Below are 25350 nucleotides of genomic sequence, written 5' to 3'. Positions count from 1 at the left end.
TTTTGGTTTTGTACACCTACATGAAATACCTTTTAATCACTATCACCAGCGTCGCTAAAGTAACAATCTTGAAGGTATGTGTGATAATACAGATTTTGTCAAATTCATGAAAAGTTTGAAAAAATATTCGTAAAGGAAGTATTTTGAAATTTTATGTACCAAATCCTTTAGCTGAAATCTTCTTGTCATAATGACCGGTATTGTACATAATAGTCGAGTAAACAAAAATTCGAACGAATGTCTAATTGCTCTTGATTGTTTATTCGTTTCACTTAAGAGTTAAATTCTTATCCAAGTCTGATAAACACTCAATCCAAACACAAAGCACCAAAAGAACTTGTGTAAATACGGAGTAGCAAAACAGTAATTTCAATACAGCTGGATCTTATTTAAAACAACGTATTGCATCTTCACTACGATGAGTCAAGAAGCAAAGACAACAACATTTATAGCGTTTACGCTTTTGTATTTTGTTATCTCGGATTTGATGCTCGTTACTTCAGGTAATATATATTTATCAATTTAGTACTTATAACAAATAAGTACTTATGTTGTATATTAGATATGGTTAGTGCTCTTAATCGTGTTTTTAGTAATGTAGTCTGAATAGCTAACTCTCGTAGATGAGTGTATATTAAATCGTAATTACTATACTGTTTGCATGTAAATACACTCTCATTTCGTGTTATTCAAGGCTTATCATTGAATCGTGTCAAGCGGCAGAACAGTCGAGCTAGCAAACGAGAAGAAGGATCAGTGGACTTCAATAACATTGATGAAAATTTGTACGGGTGGACGCCAATAATAAGTGACAGAGGTTGCCCGCCACAGTGCGTATTAATTTTTATTAAAATATGACATTATTGGACAAAAACGATTTTCTACTTATAAAACACACTTCCGTTTTTAATTATTTTAGGCAATACGCTTGCAGAGATAGATCTTACTGTTTTAAAGAGAAAAATCTCTGCAACGACATTGTCAGCTGTGAGGACCAATCGGACGAAATAAATTCTATTTGCGGGTATACAACTGTCTCACCAATGGGAACAACTCCGATCACAGGTTCAGTATTTTTATTCTGCTTTATAGTTATAAAAAGACGAAGCCTACTCCGTTCCTGTAACATGAGAATATATATATATATATATATATTTGTGCTATTGACCACTGGCCACGATATTCCAAGTTCGAGATTGGAAAATATTAATGAATGTAATTTTCATAACTGTGATATCCACTCCGTAACAAACTGAATACTCTATGTTGAAAAGTGAATGAGAATGATGATTTAGATTCTCACAGTGACAAGATTTTCTTGATCCAAATTGAACCTATTTACTTCGCTGCAAACGTTTTAATAGATGTTCAATTGTATATCATTAAAATTATATATATAATAACAATATTTTTACTTGGAATTTAAACCTGGCGAAGATGAGACAGATAACCGACGAAATTTATACCTACACACGTACAAATAAATATATAGCAGTTAAAATTCTTTGTTAAGTTTCAACAAGATTTTCCTTCTCAGAGTCTACGAGCATTTCAGAAGAGCCAAAAGATACAGAAAGTAGAAATCGATTCAGGTATGTAATACATTCTAATACAAGGTATCTGGCACATACATCTTCAAACTGGTGGTCAGGGCCGGATTTAGAGGCCTCGACATTCAATTCGATTTTTAAAGGATCGTTTCGGAATATAACCGGTTTAAATTTCATGAAGCTGATATTTGTTTTATTTATGTTCGCTTCCTTTGTAGAAAGCAACCCGAAAAAAACCACCCCCGCCATCGCTCAAAGTAAAAAATTAGTTATTATTTAGTTATAGTTAGGGCACGGAATACAGATTGCGCTGGACATTCAAATTTGTATTGGTCGCGGATGATTTCTACAGAAGATCCTTTTATTCAAGTTAATAATAATTATCCCGAAAAATATTTAATAAATAAATTTTTCAACAGTGATCCACTGGTTATTGCCTTCTTGGTATTCGTGACATCTATGCTAATCTACGTCGTGGGAACCATAGTTTATTGTATAAAACATAGAATAAACGCTGTTCGACCACATGAGGATCGCACTGCAGCGCGGACAATGGGCAAGTCTCAAAATGCCAACAAATTGCATAAATTGCAAAGTCAGCAAAATGCGAAAGAGCAGAGCGAGGAAGAACAACATAACAGGAAAACTACTAATCGCATAGAAGATGGTGGTTGCGGAGCAATTAATGATGTAAACTGATGATTTCAACAGTAACTATACTTAACTATACTTTTTATCTGTGAATATCAATAACTCAGGATTTTTCACCATAAATAATATCGTGAGTAATTAACTGTAATGAAAATATTGCATTTTCAAAACAGTAAATTTTGCCATGAACATTATATGAAGTTTTCTAAAGATTGTCTAGAACAGTGGTTCCTGAAGCGCGACCCGCGGGCCAATTACGGCCCGCGTAACAATTTAATATGACTCGCCGAACTTGAGTGAAATAGTTTAACACTTTATGTTTTTATCTTTCTGCGTTCTAGGTACCGCCATTGGTTACGTCATCACAGTTTAAGCACGTGTATATTTGTATCAATTCAATTATACCGGTATTAGGATTACATACGCAGTCAATAAAAAAACGAAAACTAGAATCTAAAAACGGTGGTTGGATAAATGACAGCGTTCTTATTTCCTAATTAAAAATAATCAAAATTTCGATTCGTCTTCTTTCCCAGCTAACTATTCCAGTTCTGAAGGAACATAACAATAATCGCCATCACTATCACTTGCAATTTCCTTGTGGAAAGTCGGGATTGTAATTGGTCAGAGATTCTATCACCTAACAACTAATATATTTATTATTAATTTTATTACGTGACAAACTGCGATGCTAGGTGTATCTAAAATCATACTTGCAGCCTCTTTTTTTTGTCAATTTTGTCATGGCGCTTGAGCGCGACCTGAATCCCGCCGGCAAATATTCGCTTCTAATTTTGGCCCCCGGTCAATCAACGTTGGGAACCACTGGTCCAGGATGTCAAAATGTTTACATTGCTGTATATTTTAAAATTTACATTTCATGGTAACCAGTTATATTAATATATAGCGTAAGAGTTTTCTTTTATTAGTCGAGGACAAGTAGGAACATTTTATTAATGCCTATTTCTTCCCTTCATTTCCTTATACCACGTGTGCATTCTTGTTCATAGAGTGCGGGTTTCGTTTAAAGTCATTTTTTTAGTTTATTATCCTTTTGGAAGTATATTATACCGTGTTTCCTCTAAAATAAAATTGGGTTTCATTTCAATTTTCTTTCGAAAATAAAAACACTAGGGCTTTTTTCGGAGGATGTATTTTTTATTTTCATTTTTGAAAAACAAAATTACAAAGTAGAGAATTACGAGATTTTCGGTTATATACAAAATTTGAAAACCGATATCGATTTACTTATAAATAACACGTTTTCATTTGAAATAACTGATAAACATAGATTATTATTCATTTAAAACGTGTAGGAGAGGTTTTTCTTGCTATCAACTAGGCCAAAAAAAAATTTGCGCTATCGACTAGGTCTTATTTTAAAGGGAGGGATTTTTTTAATTTTTAAAATTCAGGCTAGATCTTATTTTCGGGGAAACACGGGATGTATAACGTGATAAAATGTTATTGTAAATATTTTTTATGATCGAGTATTTCCCAAATATTCCCTTTTTAATCATTAGTACAAAAATATTTATTTTATAGTAGTGAATGTTAGTGATATAAACCTGTTATATTTGGAAAGTGTATCTTCGTAGTGTGGTTTATAGATTGCGCAAATGTGAGCCTGCCATGTCTGAAGCAAAGAAGTCCGAACCTTAGACATCGCATGTCTGTTGTGACAATATATTTGTAATAAATTTTACTTTGTGACATGATCATTATATAAAACATTTAAAATAAAATTACACAAAGTACAGTAAAAGGTTCAGTCAAAGATGTATGGTTAATATCAATAACAAAAAAAATTTAAATTTGTCATCTGTTTTGATATACCGAATTAAAATCGAGCATATATTTTTTTAGGAGTTTCTCACTTTCACACATATCCCAAGGGTTATTAGTATGACGAATGTATTGAAATTTTTTATTATTTGTATTAAAACGACCTGTGTTGTTACTGGCGAAATATTCAAAATTAAATATAACTTTAATATTGAAAAATATTTTCAGTTAAAAAGTATATAGATTCTGGACATACATTGAATGTACAGTTGCTAAGGCAAATGGGAAAATGGAAATAACAATCATGCATGGATGGATCTATAATACAAATAAGATGGATTTTTATGCCTCTTAATTTTGATAATTGAAACGCATGTTCCATATCGTAATAAAGTGAATCACAACAAATTTTCAGTTGTAATCAGTAATTTAACGTTATGAAATTGCATCATTGTTATCGATCACCACACGAGACATCTTTTATCTGGGTTCATTGGTGTTCTTGTTGGACAATTAAAAGCTTTTGCAAATTCTTTGTATTGGCTGACTCCGCCGAGTACTCTAAAAAGAAATATGTCGCGTTTAGAAGAAAATATCGTATATTTGAAATGCACTTAAACACTTTTTTTAGATTTTAAATGTAGATATATAATAAGGCATAATCCAATTCAGATATTGAGTGTTAAACAGGCTAAATTCTGGTTTTGTAGTTTCCCAATAAATCATTATGAATGAGGCAGCAATCAATGGTAGAATTGCAACCCATTTAAAAAATTATTGATTATAAATAGGGTTGGATAAAACGTTTCGTTATGAGCTACTTTACCTAAATCTTTCAGGAGCATGTTGGTCTTGCAAAAATTGTAATCGGTAAGAAGAAGGTAGCCGTTTCATACACCAAGTTTGTGCAAATCCAACAAAAAATAGTTGTTGGTTCGTGAGCCCCAGACCTGGCAATTGCTTTTTGTTCTCTTCATTGTTTACATTTGTCTCTGACCAATACTTGTAAGCCTGAATGTGACGTTACAAATGTGATATGAAAAAAAGAAACGAATCTGGGGGTTTTAAGGTTTTGTACAACACGTGAAAAAATGTAAATTTAGTTTTTAAAAAGCGCTGTAATTTTTATACTAAAAATACCACAAAGGTTTTGGATAATTTCAAAAGTTGCTTGAAAGCAAGGGTACATATCCCATTAAGCTTAATACCGGGACCGTTGAAAATATTTTTTTTATGACATCTATCTTGTTTATGGCTTTCAAAGACACCACTGGCAATAAAATGGGCTGGCAACAGTTCGATTCTATAAAAATGTCAGAAACCATCGAGATAGTTTTAAAGTGAAAAATGTTCTTATACATATCAGGATTCTCGCACTAGTTGTTTCGATAGTTACCATGTACGCGACTTTCAACCCAGCGATATCTGCTATATTCTCGTTGAGTGTATTTGCTCCATTGACCTGTATGAAATTGTTGAAGAAATATCACATTATCCAACGAGAGTACAGGAACAATAATGCTTTTCCAAGATGGGAATAACATAACGAGTAAAGTAAATTGTTAGTGAGAAAAATGGACTTGTAGCAAAATGGCTATTGTTGATGATAACTTGAGTGACCAAATTATTGATGAGAAACACTTAAGTGATCAGATCAGCGCGGTAATGGTCATCAAGTGCCATCGTTCCTCATTCAAAAAGCTTGAAAGTCCATTATGTAACTATAGTTCTGCTTGTCGTAAAAAGTAGTGAAATTTTCTGTTATTTTTAGGGGCAATTCCAACGTATGGTGCGATTACGAACTTGCAACAACAATATTTATCTAATTATTATTCTTGTGTACATGAATTTTAGTGTCACTCATGGTGTTCACCTTTGACCTTCACTGCTTATATGAAATTAGTCAAAATCGTATAATCACAGCACAAATATTTCATGTGTTGTTGTAAAATCCAATTAAAAAAACGGTTTTAAATAATAGAGGTGGAATTAGTATAAGTTGGAGAAATCTACGTCAATTATATTAAATTTTGGAAATCTTGACTCGTTTTTCGCCTGAAGTAAATCGCGAATGGAATGACGGTGTTGTGTCGTTGAAAGCTTAATATGATATGACAAACATCACATTCAACTGCAACTTTTTAAACGTCTTGTTTCCACGTGGCTTCATATCAACTAATGGCTTCTTCAACTAGCCATGTAATCGCATTTTCTACACTAATGTTCGTGCAAGCTTACACCAGACAAAGCTGGTTATTTGTTCAAATCATATATATTCTACGTGCGATTATTACTAACGATTGGTCAAGTTTATCTATAAATATGACGAACCGACGTCAACTTCAAATATACATATCCAGCCCTTTATCATGTTATTATTATTATTCTGACCTCTGTCAGCTAAAACGTCACAGAAATGCACATTTACTTTATTATATCAAAAACTATTAGTTACTTAATCATTTTTTTGCGTTTCTCGATCTTTACTGCTGTTGCCGTTCAATAATATTGACTTAATTAACTGAAGACACATTTTAATTTCAAAAATGCAGCCCGCGTTACGACTTACAAACGTATGAGAATAATATCCCGCTCTATTTGATGTCAGATATTATTTATTTAATTGTGTAGTCTGATAATAAAATTTCTAATCAAGTATCTATACTCTGTCTACTGATTAAGTAAAGCACCATCCTTTTATCTTCAATACTCACGTAAAGATCCCCAATCGAAAATTTGGAATATTGGTTGATGAGACATTGAGATCGTTGTTTGTATCGGATTGATGAGGGCTTTGACCACCAAGGGTTGTATTTGCCACCTCTGTCGTATTTCTCGCCTGTTTGAGTGTATGGGGCATACACTATAATAACAAGTCTTTTAATTTGGTCGCCTTGGTATGCAGTAAAACTTGCATCCAAAGGTAGAAAAAATTTATTTGGACAAATTTCAGTATGATTTACAAATTCTATTGTTTCGATAAATTTTAAAATTTAGGGTTCCGGAAATTTGTGTACGTGAAAGGGTTCCTCGACACACAGTTAACCTGGTATGAATGTCCTAAAAGTAGATTGTTTGTGGAAAGTTGCATTGCGGTGTCAAATTCATTTCGTGTTCAAGGGTTGGAGTTGGAGTATGAGTAAAGATAACATTTTGGAATCAATTTGAAAGGAAGTGTACAGCTCACAGATTGGTGGGGCTTGTAAAATGATTCTGAAAACGCTAATATTCTAAATTAGTTTTTTGTGCAATAATCTGACATTCAAATAAAAACAGACTATGGTTATGTGTATAGACATCACAAAACAGTTTAATTGTGATTACTGAAGGCATATTTAAAGGAATGCGAAACGCTAACACGAAATCAATCATTGCAAATTTTCTGTTTGTATGGGCTTTATATATATATATATCCGTCTTGAAGAATTTATAATTATCTAAATCAAAAACAGAAATCATCATACCTAAAGAATCATATCCGTGTGTAACTTCGTGACCAATCATTGATCCAATTCCCCCATAATTCAACGCCCTAAATGAAAAATATATGTTACAATATCTTGATATACGAATGAATGGAGCCGAAGGTGAAAATAAGAAAAGTTGGATTTGATAATACCTTCTAACCAACTTTAGACATGTAGCTGGACCCCACGAAAAATTAAATTTTCGAAAAATTCCATTTATTTATCATTTTGGTAGGACACTTGAAGTTTCGAGTTCTTGCATTGATTGTTAACATCAGCTTTGACAGAAGTTGCATCTACCTTTAACTGACTAATTGTGTATTTTTACCCAAGCCAGCACCGTTTTAAACCCAATCTGTCGGATCAGGATTTTATGCCTGATGGGGAAAAATCAGAGTGGGCCTCACTAAATGGCTCGGCGGGCCGGGTTTGGCCCGCATGCCGCTTGTTGCACACCCCTGTTCTATACGATTAGTCGGCAAAAATATTACAATAATAAACAATGCAGTTATCGCAAAAGCTCTCTTCCTCTGCTCTAAGGAATTTATTGCTAATACACTGTTTTCTCAATCTTTATGTGTATAATTTCTTGGTATATTTGGCATACTGGAAGTTTATTTGCAACTAGATTGAATGTTCGATATTCCCGTCAGCATTTGTGCTCGAAACATAGCTTAAGTAATTTTAAAGGAATAAAATACATATACTCACGCTGTAAATTTCGGGTTGTATAAAGGAGATTGTAGTAATCCAGCAGGAAAGAATACTTGATTTATTGCAGGAGAATAATAGGCGTTCATTGTTTGCGGAGACAAATTCCACCTGTGGAAAATGATTGAATATAGTTTAGGTTTTCTGATCAAGGTTTACTAATTCTCAGCAGCAAAAACTTTTTCACAGTTGTGGTTTAATGGATTGTGTAAAATATGTGAGCGGGTTTTATTGAAAAGTTTGTTTTTACTTCACTGCTGCTTCAGAATTGCATTTTCGAAAAAATTCAAGGCCCTTCTGTTTTATCTAAATAGAAGGCTGCATAGTCTCTTTTCGTGAATTGCTTTAAAAGAAAAACAACTAATATATTGATAATATTGTGGAAAAATCACGAAAAGATATTATCATTCATGTATCTTACTCTTTCACATCTGGTGAAGCGAACAATGTGTCGACTCTTTGTGAAATTTTAAATCTGACGCTATTGAGAATATTCTTGTAGAATGAATTTTCGTCAACATCAAACTGTAAAGTAATAAGTAAATTAGAATTACAGCATTCTAACGAGTATTTATGGCAATCGGCATGTAGAACAGCATTCATTCTGTTGCCTATATAGGGGTGGTTCGTACACAAATAGTTAAATTGTATACCGGAATCGTTTCATTGAAACGACTTGAAGATTTGCCCACATCTAAATTTCGATTTCTATTTTTATACTCCGCGCAAAAATTGCCAGCATATTTATTTAGGACAGAATTAAAAAGAAATAAATACAAAAATAATCTACTAGCCATCACATCACCCAATAATTGAGGTTATAAAAAATAGGCGATTATAAAAAGACAACAAGACACATAAAATGTGTGATAAATGTACTATCAGTTGACCGCCTCCACGGCTCTCTTTCTGAGCGAAATACCTTATTATTTTCAATGGAAACAATCAACATCTTTTACAGAGGAAGCATATATACACCGAAGAAATCTAGCCTTACCATATATTCTTTATTCAGCGATTGCGGATCATTCAATAATTCTTCTTGATAACCAACTTCAACAGACATATCATTGAGCTGGAGTGAATTATATTAAAATAATAAAACGAATAGAATGATGCACATCAACAAGTTATTTTTTATGTAAACGTTCACAATTCGGAAACACTACCAAAGATATAGGGTTGTAATACGGTGGACACAATCGATATTTAATTCGGTAGTTCTTTATAAATCTCAGAGTATAATTTTAGAATCCAGAACCCCAAATACTCATACATACAAAAGGTTTATGATAGGAATTTATGAAAAGTTTCATGTAAATAGTTCGGCAAAACAAAAGTTTAAACTGACCTTGCCAACTGCAACTCTCCTGGTATTGTCGTCCATCCATTTTACATTTCCTAAGTTTCTTCTGAAAGCATCTTTTATGTTTTTCACCATTCCTTCAATCTGAATCAAAAGAAATCGGTACGTTAATTAAACCAAATGTAATAAAAATATCAAAAATCAAAAGTGCCATCAATGGTAATAATATATAATTGTGTCGGGCGCATTTGGTAGAAAGTTAACCCAAGACATTTAGAATATGAGTTATAACAAAATGAAATAATTACCGCCCTTATATGAGTGGATAAAAAAAATATCTAAGCCATACACCATGTTAGCAAGCAAGTAAAAAGATGTGCATTCTAACATGGTATTGCAGTAGATAGTAGAGTAGAATACGAATCAAGACAAACTAGAAATAATTAATTTAGGGTTAAAGAATTATGTTTCTCCTCACTTACGATTGCATTAAAACGATATCAGTAAAAATATTCTTACATTTCGTTTTGATTCAACAGGAAAAGCTTCTCTAACAAACATGGCACCTGTTGCTGCTCCAAAGTGCTTGTTTACTTTTCCTAGACATTCCCGCCACAGAGGGCGCTCTTGCTACAATATAAAAATCATGTCAGTGGCTATTGCTATATTATTATACTTGTAGCACAATAATCTACATATGCAGATGACAATATCGCATTTTTATCTTTTCTGTCGAAGTCTATAACAATATAACCAATTTGTACATCATCACACATCAATGATTTTTGAACTAACGTAATAAAAAACCCACTATGTATATATATATACACATATGCATCACAACCCGATATTTTGTTTACGACTGTACATCATAGACAACTTTTTCAATATTTCCTCGTTTTAGGTTACGTTGCATATCAGATAATTGGATTGCTCTTTAAGCGGACAAGCGTAAAAGACAAAACGCAAACAAACGCAAACTTTTAAATATTTCGTGTAATTTCTAAAAACCACAAACTTGCAAAAAATATCACGAATATGTGTTTACAGAAAAGATTAAGAGTATCGAATGTCATAACTGTGCACACAGTCTGGATTTTTCACAAGTACAAAATTGATTTTTTCATATACAATCTGAAATGAACTGTGAAATATGAACAGATCATATGTGATTTATGTTCGTAATGCATATAGAAGTATTTTACTCTTAAGATTGTATTAATAGTGCAATCCCTTTTTATCTGTGACATGTGAATTAATGAGTGCGCGGTATAATAAAAGGGGTATTTTAGGTCCGCCATAACGTTTAAAACCAGATTATTAAATTTGTTGGTGGACTATGTACCCACGCCATCCAGTATCTAGTTCACTATTTCAACTGATTTTTAGAAAACCATATAAAATATTTTTATTTACGCAGTCCTACAAAAGTTCAATTTTAATGTATCGTATCATTTCAGCCAAGCTTCAAACAAACCATTTTCTTTAATATTTTGTTTGGCAGTACTACAAATAAAACTTGTATTTTTTGACATGTCTCGCCACTTAGAACTGGCTCTTGACCATTATTGATACAGTACTGATATTTTGACCAACTTACCCTGGGTCCAAGCAGAGCAGTTGAAAATTCCAACATCGCCTTTCGAAATGGCGTTGACAAGAAGTTCGCCTTTGTCACAACAGATCTCCACATCATGTAGTTATGAAGTGTTCTATGTTAGAAATAAATATAAGTTTATTAATAAATATAAGTTATCCGCGACATTTCGTTAAGTGGGGAATTCTTTGTTAAAGTTGATCTTTGGTTTTCACAAAAATTAAACGTAAAAATCAGCATTGAAATTTAAAGAAAGAGAGAGAGAGAGAGAGAGACGGGGCTCAGCTATGATTTTCCAGGGATTAGCCGAGATTTGGATTCCAGACGAATTCTTATATTTCGAGAACTTGGATTTGATATCAAGCCTGTATCTTTTAAACGAGTTCAAGGATTCAATTCTATTGTTTAGTAATTGACGCCTTCACTGTGTACGTTTACATCTGTAGTGCGTAACAATATTTGGTCAGGTATTGTTCACTTCTTTCGACGCTATCGCCCGTCAATCAGAATGAAGATTTTCTCAACCTCTTGCGTGACGCGTATCACACTACCTATTTCTGTTATATACACACGTTCGACTGAATCCAATAGGAAAATATATATGCAAATTCACTAAAATAAACACGAACCATAGCCAACAATAAACCAACAATATTATTCAGTGTGTTGGTTCAACAGCATTTTAGTGAATGCTGATTAGAGCTTTCATTGAATATTCCGAAACAACATGGTGTATCAAATATAGGAATTGCAATCCCATTGCTTTTTGAATACCGTGTACCGTTGGATTCAATAGAACAAACATTATGCAACTTCTCTCAAAACCCAAACAACAATATTGTTTAGTGTAATACAAATATTAATTTTGTGACTGAATACTGTAACTGTTATAACCAAGGATTTTATATCACGCGGAATCTCGAATAGGAAATTTAAGTTCCGCGATTGCGTGATTTTATGTCAAGCAGATGGGAGTCAGTATCACTCTATCCAGAATCGAAAAATATCATTATTCGTCTACGAAATCATTTAATTTACTCTCACCTTATTAACAGTAAGTTTTTCTTTAAATCGTGTTAAAAAACGCAGCGTATACAAAACGCTCTCTAATTTTACACACAGGCCAAGAGAAAATTTAGAACGCCCTAAAACTAATATACCAAAATATTGCGGTTAATAAAATCATTCCTTCTTTAAGTAGAAATTTATTTAAATACCTCCCAGAATAAGAATTTTTGTTAGTTACTGAAGATCTCGATTACTACCAGAAATAGGTTACTATGAGAACAGCAGATTAGGAGCAACTGTTCTACCAATCGCATGGGTAGTGCAACACAATTTTTAGCAATCACTACGACGTACAGTACCGTAGCTAAAACCAATATTGACATCTAAAAATTTCTCATTAACGCCAGGCGGGCCAAATTAACGAATCCGAATCGAGTTATTGGACTTTTACTCAGATTCGCCCAATCCGGACTCCTCCCATCCCTACTAGTTTATCGTTGATATAGTCAATCATGTTTCTTATACTAGTTTATTGTTAAAACACCATTACTTTGTATTTTGTGAAATATACAGGCTGTCCATGGGAAATGGGATGGGACAGCACACATTTGTATTTCTCATGGGACACGTGGGACCCGAATTTTTTTATCGACATGAAAAAATCGCCTTTCTCCTAAACTATTACTTTCATTTATTCCTAAATTTTCTATGAATGCTATGAGATCTGATATTTCATCCGAAATTTTGCTTTATTATTTTTTACTCATGGAAACACGGTTTTAAAATCTAGATCATGTAGAATAGATCATTTTCACAGGACATAGAAAAGCTAGGAAGTCCGCGCACTGTTACTGGTGCCCTGATACAGGTACTGGTAAGTTACCGTGGCTGTTCAGGTTCGTTCCGAATATCGTATGTTTTTTGCGAAATTGGTGGCCAAAAATTTCGTTATGGACCCCGTGTCCATATATTTGAGCATATCTCTCTTGTTAGTTATATGATATTTCCCAATTTTTAAAGTTAACAAAGTCAATAAATTTCTTTGTTTTGTACGCCCCTTTGTACATGTAGTCCTATTCAGTAGACGCTAAACCTAAATTTAGCATTTTTTATTGGAAATTATTTCCAATGGGAATCCCATGGGATGGGAAAGGTTTGAATTTCTATGGGATGGGACAGAAAAATATGTCCCATGGACAAACCTGGAAATATAAGCATCAAAATAAATTTAACGTCCATTCTGATGAATGAAGTTAACAGATATATATCGTGAAATTTGACAGGAAAAATAAAATCTGCTTTAATGCCATTGGTATAATATCGATATTCACTTACTTGGGCTTTGTCGCCGACATCAATGTAGACAAGTTAGACATATAGTTTTTCGAATCCACCAAAACTTGTGTATCATAAGTCAATGATTTCTTAGTAATTATCCTCTGTAGTAAACGATACCAGTCAATCTAAATCAAAATTATAGACATTGCTTTAACATTATGTAAATACAACAGACATGCCGTTATTTGAATGCAAATTTCAATATTTCAAAGATATTGATTTACACTGAATAAAGGTTTGTGCATTATCATATAAATTACACAAATCAATATGCAACCACAAGAATTTGGAAGAATACTGGAAACGCTTCGATTTGACAGCTTACAAGATTCTTACGTGATTTGAAACGGCTAAATATTTTTCAAATAGTTGCCCCAACCTGAGACAAAGCATATAAGCGTATACATACAAACCAAGATTTTGCTCCTCGACCTGTTTGACCTTGCGTATCTCAAGCGTAGAGGCAATGTTTCGACTGATCACTTTGTCACTTGTTAAGTCTAACCTAATCTCCAACTTTCGTTGAGTAGTGGTTGCGTAATAATGTATAAGTGAGTCGAAGTATAATTCAGTATTTGAATTCCATTTGAGTAAATAAAGCCTATATTTGTTTTACTATAATCATAATCAAATTATAATCATTATCAATCGAAGGGCGCATTATTAGACAATTACGTACATGATGGCAAATTACTAATCAACAATGTTGTGCAGTATCGTGCGGATCGTTTCATTCAGATGTCAAGATGTCCGTCAGATGACAGCGACTTTCGCAGCAGATGGATTTCGACGAGTATGTAATGTAATTTATTTTTGTTTAATTGGTTATAGTTATTCTTTTATGCATAGCACGGAAATAATAGTGATGTTTCATTTCACAACTTTCGTTTCCTGTTTTGTTCTATTCGTTTCTACACTGACATTATCACGCAAGGAAAATATGCTATACTTTATATTTTTGAATCCCGAATGTGTATTCTATAATTAAGTGGTCTTTTTCTTGCCCACGTCTTTATTAGCACGAACTAGCATTTTAAAGCTATTTTAGTATGAAAACGAGTAAATTAGTGTAACCGCGGATTCTGGAAGGCATTTGTTTCTAGTTCAAATAAAAACCTCGCAACAAGCATTGTTAACAAATTTTACCCAGTGGTACTAAAATCGCTATATATATAAATAATGAAATACAGAACTATATTCGTTGCACATAACTACTTTTTGACCTTCCCTTCTTGGCATTACGGCAATGCCAAGAAACGACCGATGACATTATAGAGTGATATTAAAAACAAAGTTGACACAATGTAATATTCACAATCTGCAATGCACAAAAGTCGATAATCGGATTTGTTCTTTTTGCAACTATTGATAGATGAAGAAAAAAAAACTTTAAAAATTCGGATTTTCAATCAGTTTTTGGATTAACTGAAAAAGAAATAAATACAGTTCAATCAATAACACCAATGGAAAATTAGAAAATCCATTTTAAATTTAAACGAAATTAAAAGACGCAACCTCCACCTAAAACTGCAAAAAGAATCATATTTTTAAAGCGCATTATTTGTAAATTGTCTCAAAGCACGTCCCATATACCTATCCTATCTCAATTCATATATATATATATATGTGTAGTCTGCTTAAAAATACCTCAAAACACGCATATATAAATTTGGATGTTTGCTAGATCAACAAAAGTAAATTTTTTTTTTTGATCCATTATTCTGTAAAGTCTAGAAAAAACATTTTTTAAAACTTCAACCCAACTTTTTTTTTTCAGTAAAAGTTTTTATCTCTTTGCAAAACATCGAGCCACATTATCCACAACAGTTTATTTGATTACAAAATTGAGTTAGTCACTCAAAATCTGTTGGCCTCACGGCGCGAGTCGATACTAATGAGACCAACGGACGTCAATTATTTTTCGTCGATATGGATTAAAGGCTTAATTGTAGGTGATATCATTTATTTAGCTTTCCTCTTTCTCTTTTGCCATTTGCTTCTTGTCAGAGAAATTTGTTAATTTTTGTATTATTTATCGCATCTCCTTTCGCTGCTTTTAAAGAAATTGACAGGTTGCCCTTTGGAACTTCATAATTTATATTATGATTTTATTGAATAAGAAAAAGACAGAGGATATATATTGAATAAAATATATTGGCGTTTAGAAGTATTTTTACACGTATCTATCATATGTTCATATACTCTTCGCTCATTTCAATTTTATTTGGCGATTTTTTATTTTTTTGACGTAGAAAAATATTTCGCTGTGATGAATACTATTTTAAAAATATTCCATATTATTTAGAAATATTAGGTATTAAATCGACATTACAATTGAGAAAATTGAACTGAATTGAGGTGTTTAAAGTGATATGCAACGCATAAAATTCACCTAAAATGGCGTTAATAAATATGTTGGAATCGACGACTATCGGGCTGTAATGTCATATGAGCAAAATTATGGTAAATGACTTTATTAGCGTTATTTATGTTTTAAGATTGTAATAATAACGACTCAATTTGTTTCTAATTCCAGAATTGACAAACTGTTATTTTTTAAAAATCTACTCGGAGGCACTTGTCACATTACCTCTAAGTTTCTGACATTACATATGTAAATTTACACGCCAGAAATAAATAAATAAATTGATAAACAGTTGCAAGCTATCGCCTACCTTGTCTTTTTAAAGCTAATATAGAAAAAACGCTGAAGTAAATATGCGAGTGTTGTTTAAATTGGATCTTGAAATAGAAACACCATAATTTACGTGTGTATGCAGTATTTAGGTACGACTCATCAGCGCATAAATTTTGTGGCATGTTACCTGTTTTAAACAAAACAATTGGGAAGGCAAAGTTCATTTCTTATGTTTGAATAACTGGATATAATGTTACAACAAGCACAAGATTGCAATCGTACGGCTGTCACAAACTGTAACAAAAACATTGAGACACTATGAATTATTTTCAGCCAGTACGATAAATTGATTTGCATATTAAACTATGGACGATCATCAATAGCCCGTAGAAAAAATAAATATTACACTTTTGTGTAAGTAGAATACTTAGCCTCTGTTTTTACTATTAAAATGGTGATGGGAAGCTTTTAGAGTAAACAAGCACCACGCAAACAAGATGATATTGTCATATTACAACACTAACTTGATTTATGATCAATTATGGCACTTCAGGGAGAACAGTGGGATAATCGGTGCAGATGGGTGTTCTGAAATTAGCCGATTTATCACTAATCAGTTTTTAAGTGAGTCGAAGGTATTCTATTCAAGTCCCGGGAGTACAATCGGCTACACACGCATCTAAAGCGCACCGCCTGCATAATTTCCCGTTGGCCAGCATGAATCATTTTAAGGTCATATTGTTAGGCTACCGTCGCCTTTGACAACCCAATATTGTCGATTAAGTACTCCCGAAGTATGTGTACCAGGTTAGGGTTAGGCCATAATTGTATTCCGATTTTCCTTATTTTAGTTCTATTACGAGTTCGGAGACTGTCTGTGTTAGCTAAGTGAATATCCCTCTGCCCATAGGTTTCAGTCTGTTTACACATTTTGATGTAAAATAAGCGAACAAAGTTAGTCACCTTTATATTGGTACACATACTTCTGGAGCGCCGTTGATTGTATGCCGTACAGCACACAGTGCATGTAATTTACAGCATCTAAGACCACATTATACTATCATATATACATTACGATATATACCACATATGCTTAGTACAATGTGCGATTCGCAGCGCGTTGCACGTTGTTTTGGTTTGGTTGAACAAATTGAAATTTCATCTTGCTTCCAAAAAATTATGATCTTATATTCTGCGTATCGACTGATCCGTTGTCTGTTGTGGTATTATCCGAATGACGGACACAAAAATGTTGGTCATAACCGCAGTTGGCCAATTATGATTTTTATTTTACCACACCACATAGTACACACACATTTTTCGATGATAATTATCAATAATGTTCATTTGAATTGAAGACACAAGAATCAGTCCGAAGTGAAACAACTCATAGTCAAATTTCAGAATGACCACTGGCGTGTGAAACGCAACAAAAATATCATAAATTTATCAACGTTGCAATCCTATATCAGAAGACAGGAAGCAGGTCATGTAAAGACGTATACGGACACCCGCCTAGCTGTAATATTTCTTGTAGCCTTGAGATTGACATAAAGTTTGATCACGTTCGACGTAACCATCCAAGTGTCATCTTCTGACAGCTAACAGCGCTACGTAAATCAAATTGGCTATTGATTGAATCTGATCCATAATCCAGGATTCTAGTTAATATTAAAAATCCTGATTGAAAGGTTATTTATTCGACAAAAATTCTACTTTCTATTTTGGGTAAGGTCAATAATACACGCAGTCCGAACAAAGCACCCAGTATATTCTTGTAATCGAATGAACAGAAATAAATTGTAATTTTAGAAAGGAAGAAGAAATAATTTTTGTCTAACGATATTTATCAGACCATATGCATGTAATATTTTAAATGTCTGTTTAAATTTCTGAAGCGAAGCAATTGCATTTTTGAAATCGATGTGGTATCAGAGCTGACTTAAATTTAAAATATTTCATTCAAACTTAAACTAGAACTCAATACTAAACTTATTAAGTATGACATTGCCACCCTATCATACAAAACGTATAAATATAGTCCAGCCGTTCATAAACTACCTCAATAAATTCATGTCGCAAGAATTCTAATGATTAGAACATTCAAATACATACGACATTTTGTATCAAATGTTTCCGTTTTCAAGCAATTTTTCCAAAATAATTTTGATTTCGTGAATAACTAAAAAGAGTTTGATGATGTTATTGCAATTAAAAATAATGTAACCGATACCGATAAAGCATGATTTTTCAATAAATTCACTAGATTTTGAGAAATTTTTCAAGCGATTTTTCTTTTCGTATTTTGCGGTTTACGAGTCGTAAAAAAATAAAAAAATTAAATCAATATATACCTCTGGACACAATTCCCTGAGTTCTCTGATGGTAACAAGATTGACAGATCCATCAAGTTGAGACGATATTGTTTCAACTGCTATTATCTTGAATAAGAAAATCGAATACAATAATATATTTCAAAGAATATTTAGCATAAAAAAGGCATTAAACATGTCGGAGAACATTTCTTGTTGACCAGCTTAATATTGCAAATATGATTTATAAAATATTATTTTTGTTCGCTAGAGAGGTCGAAACGAAATAACTAGGTGATGCAATACTTGCAAGTTGAAATAAATTAATTGTAATCATCCGTCAACTTCCTTTCTGTAAAACAAAATGTCGAATTTGGCAGTCTCGTATACCTTTGCCAATTTTTTCTCGAATGTATATATGTCATTGACAATTTTTTCTACATCAGTTGCACCCAGCAGTGTAAGAAGACGTCGTATCAGTTGTTTGTAAGCAGGAACCACCTCATGAACACCCTATAAACATATGTAAGAAAGCATCAGCCGTTATTACTACTATGATAATTGATATGTGTATATAATATTAAAATATTAAAGAAATTAAAGGACTGAACCATGCGGTTATGTGAACAACTGCATGCTGGGGGATTGATTTGTATGTCGATGGCTTGATGAAATTAATTCGTTTACGGATTTTGAACAATCTTGTAACGCGGAACTAAGTGAGTATAGTAAACGAATTCGGCATTGACGGTCAAATGTTTTCTTTGTGTTAGGGAGGGATAGCATCACGTTTGCAATGTAGATTTCACTTCCCTCATTTGTGCAGAAAATGATAAATTATATATCAAGACATATACCTAAGATCATAAGTACACTTGCTAATATGAAGCTGAATTAAAATGCTTTTTATAAAATACAAGCTTACCGTTTGAATTTCATCGTATACGTAGAAATCTGCGTCTGGTATCGTTATGCCATCTGCGTCCAGCTGAAATTATATATTTATCTGTTAGTATTTTGTGAATTGCGGGAGTTCACTCATAACCAAACTCGGAAGAAACATCTGGAGTATTGTGCCGTGAGTTTAAATGATGAATGGATAAAAATCGTGTACGTGAAAACCTTTAGTGAAAGCATATAAGTAAAGTTATTTAAGCAAGTTTACTGTCTTGGCAGAATTGTAACCAAACGAATTTTTTCTACTTTCTTTTTGTTCGTCAAATTTCAAAGAACTTTTGGTTCATACAATAATCTAAATTATTCAAATCTGCTGAATTCAAACTAAGCTATATTAACATGTAAACTTGATTTATTGGGGCAAGCAGTTGCCTTATTTGTTCATATAAAGTCCAATTAATGTGGGGGGTATGGATTAGCATAGGTCTGGCATTTTCGTGGCTTCATAAGCCTGCCATCAGACTATGGCTCGATGGCCAAGTGGTATAATGCTCCATAGCCTCGGGAATAATAGGGTTGTTCTTTTTATGCGTGTGACCAAAACTAATTAATCGCCAAAAGTTCGATTCCATTCCGATGATTCATCTTTTCAATACATTGGAAAGTAAGTAATGCAACACATAAAGTGGCTACATAGAAATACCCTCAGAATATTTCTCGTCTCATTTGCATCATCCGGTTGAATGCTCATTGAAAAGAAGACGCTGATGCTTTGTTCGCCTTGTATGACGTACAATAATTCGTCCAAATTCCACGTCGTCGCGTCCCAGGTTCCGAGTGCATCCCATCCTCCCATTTTTGATATCATGTCTAGCATCGGTTGAGCTCCCAAGGCATTGATAAATGCAAGGTTGAGACAAGACTTGAAAAAGGCTTTTGCCTAAAAAATAAGAAATTAAATTAAATTCTTAAAATACCGATCGGGGGGACAAGTTTTCGATCCTCTGTATACTTGAAAACAATCCATTCGAAACGTTTTTAATCATGAAGTAGTTTTTAATCATTTCCCAATTAGTCCGATCGCTATATATACTCAGAAACAATGGTTGCAATGCCCTATTCAGATGCCCTATTTGTAGATAATAGCAGATAGCAAAATGCCACAAAACAGCGGTTTTAAAATGTTGCAAAATGCCTAATTTCGAGATTAGCAGCTGTTCAAAATATAACAATTTTTTTCGCAAATTTGTTTCCAGTAAATCTGCTTTTTCAAGATGACGCAACATTATTCAAATTTCATTGGTTCATCCAATATCTTATCTACTAGACATAGTCTGTAGCGAACGTGGAAAATTTTCGTAAAGCATATTAGTATATACTAGAATGTTCATACACACTCAAGTTATTTTTTGACTCAAAAATAATCTGATATTTATTCTTAGTTGGATAGGCATATTAAAATCACTCGCAACAAGTTATGAGTCATTGTTTTTCTCTGTCATTCCAGCAAAAAAAAACAGCTCGCGTCAGGATTAGGGAACCTCGTACGTGCAGACGTATAAACATTTCCCTAAGTCCGTGTAATGATATTTCCAAGCAGAAAAGTTAATAACATCATAATTCTACCCCCGATTTCACGCTCGGATGACCTTGATGCATATTTTAATCAATTGAGAATGACGTTTCAACTTTGACGCAACATGCATGCGGAAAATAAATTGAAAACTCTCGCAATACGGTAAGAATATAAGACAGTCGAAATATCTCCATGCGGCAGTAGTTCCTGAGAAAGAGTTACGTCGAAATGAAAGTACAAATAAAAGCACTAATATCTGAGCCTGAGTATCCCTGAATCCACCTTCAACGATATATGCAGCCTAATATTAATTCCCAATTGTGTTCACCATTAGTTACAGAACCTCACAAATAGGAATACTGCTCTTTGGCTTTAAATGAACTGCCCAGTTTAGCCAAGACGTGCTAGATATTTTTTTGTGAAAATGGGTGGAATTCCAGTTTCTGTACTACAGAAGATATATAACAAGTGATAAAATGAGATCTAAATTGTACATCTTCTTTGATATTCTATTCAATAAAATGGTGACCGTACATTTGAACCCATGTGTATATCCGCGGGTTCAATCTATATGCGAATGCTAAAATCCATGGGTTAGGGTTAGTATGGGTTCAAATATCCGTAAAACAATTTTTTTTTCTATAGGTGCAATTGTCGTGGGTTCAAATGTAATGGAACCCAATCAATTTATTCAGAACGTTCGACAGCAAAAGAAATAAAAACAACATAAAAATTGTTGTATACATTTTCATATTTCCATAATGCGTTTAGCATCATGACAAGGTAGGCGACTCAAATAAGAATTTGCAAAAAATGACTTGCAGTAGGAACTATTTACATATTTGACAGAAATAAAAAACTATATCAGAATTTGATTTTTGGTTATTTTTGCTTTCCGTCATCTCGATTACACATTTACTCCTGAAAAAAAAAAAAAATTAAATGCCGATAAACTAAGTAAGAGAGAGACAGACTCCCACTGATCGAAATCAATAGTTTCTACAGCACGGCTTTTCGATGTGTTTTAAACTAGTTTGGGGATTTCTGAATTCCATATATTTTGACCACGTTTTCATCATAGATGAATAGGTATATTTATAAGTGAATTGAGTCTCTTATTTTCATGTTATATGTTATTTTAAAACCGATAAAATTTCGATTAAAAACTGCGTTGCGTAAGATCTTGAGATCGTCACAACATGAAGTTAGGCATCGCACAAACTCACAAGATATGAAATTAACTACAAGTTACGTATTACCCATATTTTGTACAATAATTATTAGAGCGCGACATATACATATAGTCCATGCTAGACATAAAATCAGCTTATAATAAACTTTTAGAAAATATTGATTATTGATGTAAAAAGTTCACGTTCTAGTCAGAAACGTTGCTTTCAGGAAATATCAACATTGAACATGGTGAGAAAACAATTTCTTTTGAGATTAAATACCTAAGTTGGCTTAAAGACGTAATCGAGGAAATATATTAAACTTGTTTGCTTTTCGTCGCGGTCACTGTCAGCGCAGAGGGCTCGATTGTATTGGGCATATATGTCAAAGGTTTTGAAGACAGGTTTCGGATAAATAATTCGGGTTCACGAGTTGCGTGAATTAAAACCACAAGTTTGTTAGGAAATGCTTAAAAACAATACTTTTTGTTTGATGGAAACTTCCCAACATCTTAAATCATGATACGATTGATGTAATTGAGCGGCGCCAATGATGGAGTCATCTGATCTTGTACGTGTGGTCGTGGTTAGGAAAGAACGTGATCAAGTTATAAGAATATATTCCACTGGAAGTAAACGCGTCAGTGGATAATTACACCAACGCGTAAACAAACTTATTTGTCTCAATGTCGGAAAATGTTTTTCCTTCTGATTTCGTTTTCACAGGAGCGCGTGTGGCTGTGAAGCGGGTACCATAACAGATTTTTAATACAGTTATCATTATCAAGGAATCTTACCCACAGTATATATATACATAACTAAAAGTGCCGAATACTAAACGTCTGGCATTGTTATATTCTCTGCTAATTAAATTGTAGATTTCCTCGACAAGCACGTTTGTAATTGAAAGAATTGGCCCGATCTTTCAAAACTTTATTTTCTTAGATACTGCTTTTAACGGCCTATCATTTTTGTAAAATTTTCTGTACGTCAAGCAAGCTCGAATTAAGCAGCAAAGCATAAAAAGGCAAAAATCGCGTTAGCACATAAGCTACAAAATCTGGAGAGGGTCAAAGTCATGCTTTGACAATGTGTTTCAATTGCTCATTTCGTTTAATACCACTCTTTACATTTAAGTTTTGACAACATTTTCGAATGGACAGAAAGCCAGATTTTCAGTAACTAAGTTAAATATATGTAATGTAATATAAATTAGTATACGTATAGTAAGTAGTATGTTGTCCCACCTTCATTTCCGCCTTGGTGATGTTCTGCCGGGGATTTCGCCCACGAAGGTCTGTCTCAAGTTCATTGTTTTCGTCAGACTTTACTAACGCTTCATACAACTGTCTTTCGTTTGATGTAGTGATCTCGGACACCACACCATAATTGCTCTTGTCGGCGGGCATGTAGTTATTGCTTATCCAACCTCCGCACGAGTACTCGTAAAAATCTGGTAAAAAGAAACAGTCATTATCAAAATGATAAAAACTTGATTTATATAATAGTTCGTCTGAGAAGTATTACAAAGAAAAATGTTTCTATCGCATGATCATCGGATTCATTATTGAACATTGTAGTATATATCTATACATTAAATTTATTTTATGTCTATTTAATTAATACATGGTTACATAAAATTCTGTTCATAATTTCGAAGTCAACTAAGTTTTGTGTTAGACCCACCTACACACGGATCTGCAGATTTATTCATCTTAATTAAAACAGTGCTTGCCGACTGGATGCATTCCTCAGTAAAGCAAAATTTATCGTTCACAGATGCCAGCGTTGGAGAAGGTGTTGTCGTCGATTTTGTTCGTCGAGTTTGGACAGAGAATGTTGGAAATTCGGTAGTTGTTGATACCTGTGCAAATTCATTCCCGCTGGTATATGTTACAGAGACAGCTCTTAATTTGCTGTAATTTGATGCGAAATATATCAAAAACACAATGGCAGCGAACAGAAGAATTAAAAGCATTATTATCATGCACCAAAGTGACTTTCGGTCTAATCGTCTGCTTTTTCGTTTTTCATCTCGTTGACCCGCATTCTTACTAGACTTTGATAAATATTTGTATGTTGCGGCGTCTTTGATTTTCGTGCCAGAATTAGATCTGACCGGTTTTCCTTCAGAACTAGATGACTTTTTTAGTTTTTTCGGGTCCGAATACTGCGCTGGGGCAAAAGTTACATGTTGTGAAGCTCCGTTCGTAAGGTTGATCTCTTTTTCACCGGCTGTTATATTAGTATTAAAATCGTTTTCGCGCTTGCAGTCTTCTTGACTTCTTGTTGAACCCTCAATCGATGCTGTATTCTGCTGTTTAGCGTGTCCAGGGTAAAGTAATGTTGGCCTGTCAGAATAACTAGATGCATATGCAGGATCGTCGGAAGAGGTTGGCTGTGATCTCCGCATTGTACCGGTATTCCCTGCAGATGTATATTCATAGGTTCCCTGAACTCCGAAACTGTTTGTTGAATGCTGCCTTCGTAAAGCCGGACTGCTCATTCCATTGGTGCATGCTGTCGGAGGCGGAGACGGAAGATCATTCAAAGCTATTGAAGTAGTCGGAGGCGGAGTTGTTGTCGCGATCATGTGACAAATGGACGATGGAGCGTAAAGTGAAGTCTTGCTCGCATTTCGCTGAATATATCCGGGTGCTGTTGACTGCTTTTGGGTCATAGTGCTCGTAGTGTTTGAATAGCTGGTTATTGGATTCATTGCTCTCGGCAGTGTCATGGCTGTTACTGGCACTTCTGAATCAGTACCATCTGAATATCCGCGAGCATCTATTCTAATGACACCTGATTTTCTTGTAGTCGAAGGTCGAAATGTGCTGCAAGTTTGTTTAGGCTGGGTCGAGGGTATGTTCTCACCGGAGACTTTACGTTTGGCATTTGATTTTTCAGGACTTTTAAACGATGACTGAATCGGATAAGATTGTTCGTAATTGACGTTATTCATCGCCATACGATTATTCGATATACCACCCTTGGATTGTGCAGCAAATGAAGTTGATTCTTGATGATATTTCGAGTGATCATCAGATATCCGCGAAACATTGCTCAAAACTCTGGGATCTGAATACATACGAGCGTTTCCGGCATTAAAAGTTCGCATATTCACCGCTCCGCTCGACATTTTAAAGATTTTTTTATTTTGACAAAATCTGGAAAATATTTATTATATATATAAACAAAATAATTTGCTGGGCCACTATCTTGACCGATTAATTAACTCTAAGTTAAGGCATAATACAAACTATAATTTTATTCCAACTGCATGCTCAACATGCCTCCTTTATGAGCTTTACTAGAAGCTTTCAAATTGATACTACAAATGTT

The 25350-nt window shown here is 33.7% G+C and overlaps 2 protein-coding genes across 3 annotated transcripts; one reads left to right on the top strand and one right to left on the bottom strand.

Annotated features, from left to right (window-relative positions):
* The first annotated feature begins 253 nt into the window (after positions 1 to 253).
* Positions 254 to 4205, top strand: LOC120328432 (uncharacterized). Its single transcript, XM_039394915.2, has 5 exons — positions 254 to 503; positions 695 to 830; positions 920 to 1065; positions 1538 to 1592; positions 1970 to 4205. Exons 1-5 carry the CDS (start codon positions 419 to 421, stop codon positions 2247 to 2249), a joined length of 702 nt encoding a protein of 233 aa, XP_039250849.2. The 5' UTR covers positions 254 to 418; the 3' UTR covers positions 2250 to 4205.
* LOC120328273 (endothelin-converting enzyme-like 1) lies at positions 3579 to 25182 on the bottom strand. 2 transcript variants are annotated; one of them, XM_039394710.2, is made up of 18 exons: positions 23695 to 25182; positions 23256 to 23461; positions 19964 to 20200; positions 19289 to 19351; positions 18754 to 18876; positions 18406 to 18492; positions 13411 to 13538; positions 11071 to 11182; positions 9990 to 10100; positions 9516 to 9614; positions 9162 to 9239; positions 8586 to 8689; positions 8165 to 8275; positions 7451 to 7518; positions 6701 to 6849; positions 5383 to 5448; positions 4813 to 4997; positions 3579 to 4547 (listed from the first exon to the last, which is right to left on the bottom strand). In XM_039394710.2, the coding sequence occupies exons 1-18, from the start codon at positions 25145 to 25147 to the stop codon at positions 4448 to 4450; spliced, it is 3480 nt and encodes a 1159-aa protein (XP_039250644.2). In that variant the 5' UTR covers positions 25148 to 25182; the 3' UTR covers positions 3579 to 4447. The 2 variants fall into 2 exon arrangements, with proteins under 2 accessions (XP_039250644.2, XP_039250645.2); XM_039394711.2 differs by having other exon boundaries at positions 6701 to 6825.
* Between the last annotated feature and the right edge of the window lie 168 nt (positions 25183 to 25350).

This window comes from Styela clava, chromosome 7 (genome assembly GCF_964204865.1).
Source record: "Styela clava chromosome 7, kaStyClav1.hap1.2, whole genome shotgun sequence".
NCBI classification, from domain to species: Eukaryota; Metazoa; Chordata; class Ascidiacea; order Stolidobranchia; family Styelidae; genus Styela; species Styela clava.
Note: the sequence above shows the minus strand (reverse complement) of the source record. Positions and strands in the feature narration are given on the sequence as shown.

Excerpts from the sequence above, each read along its gene's own strand:
- LOC120328432 (XM_039394915.2), top strand. The coding sequence starts at position 419 with ATGAGTCAAGAAGCAAAGACAACAACATTTATAGCGTTTACGCTTTTG. Across the intron at positions 504-694 it reads TTTGATGCTCGTTACTTCAG|GCTTATCATTGAATCGTGTC; the intron begins GTAATATATATT and ends GTGTTATTCAAG. Across the intron at positions 831-919 it reads GACAGAGGTTGCCCGCCACA|GCAATACGCTTGCAGAGATA; the intron begins GTGCGTATTAAT and ends TAATTATTTTAG.
- LOC120328273 (XM_039394710.2), bottom strand. The coding sequence starts at position 25,147 with ATGTCGAGCGGAGCGGTGAATATGCGAACTTTTAATGCCGGAAACGCT. Across the intron at positions 18,877-19,288 it reads TATACGATGAAATTCAAACG|GGTGTTCATGAGGTGGTTCC; the intron begins GTAAGCTTGTAT and ends ATATGTTTATAG. Across the intron at positions 9,615-9,989 it reads CTGTTGAATCAAAACGAAAT|ATTGAAGGAATGGTGAAAAA; the intron begins GTAAGAATATTT and ends CTTTTGATTCAG.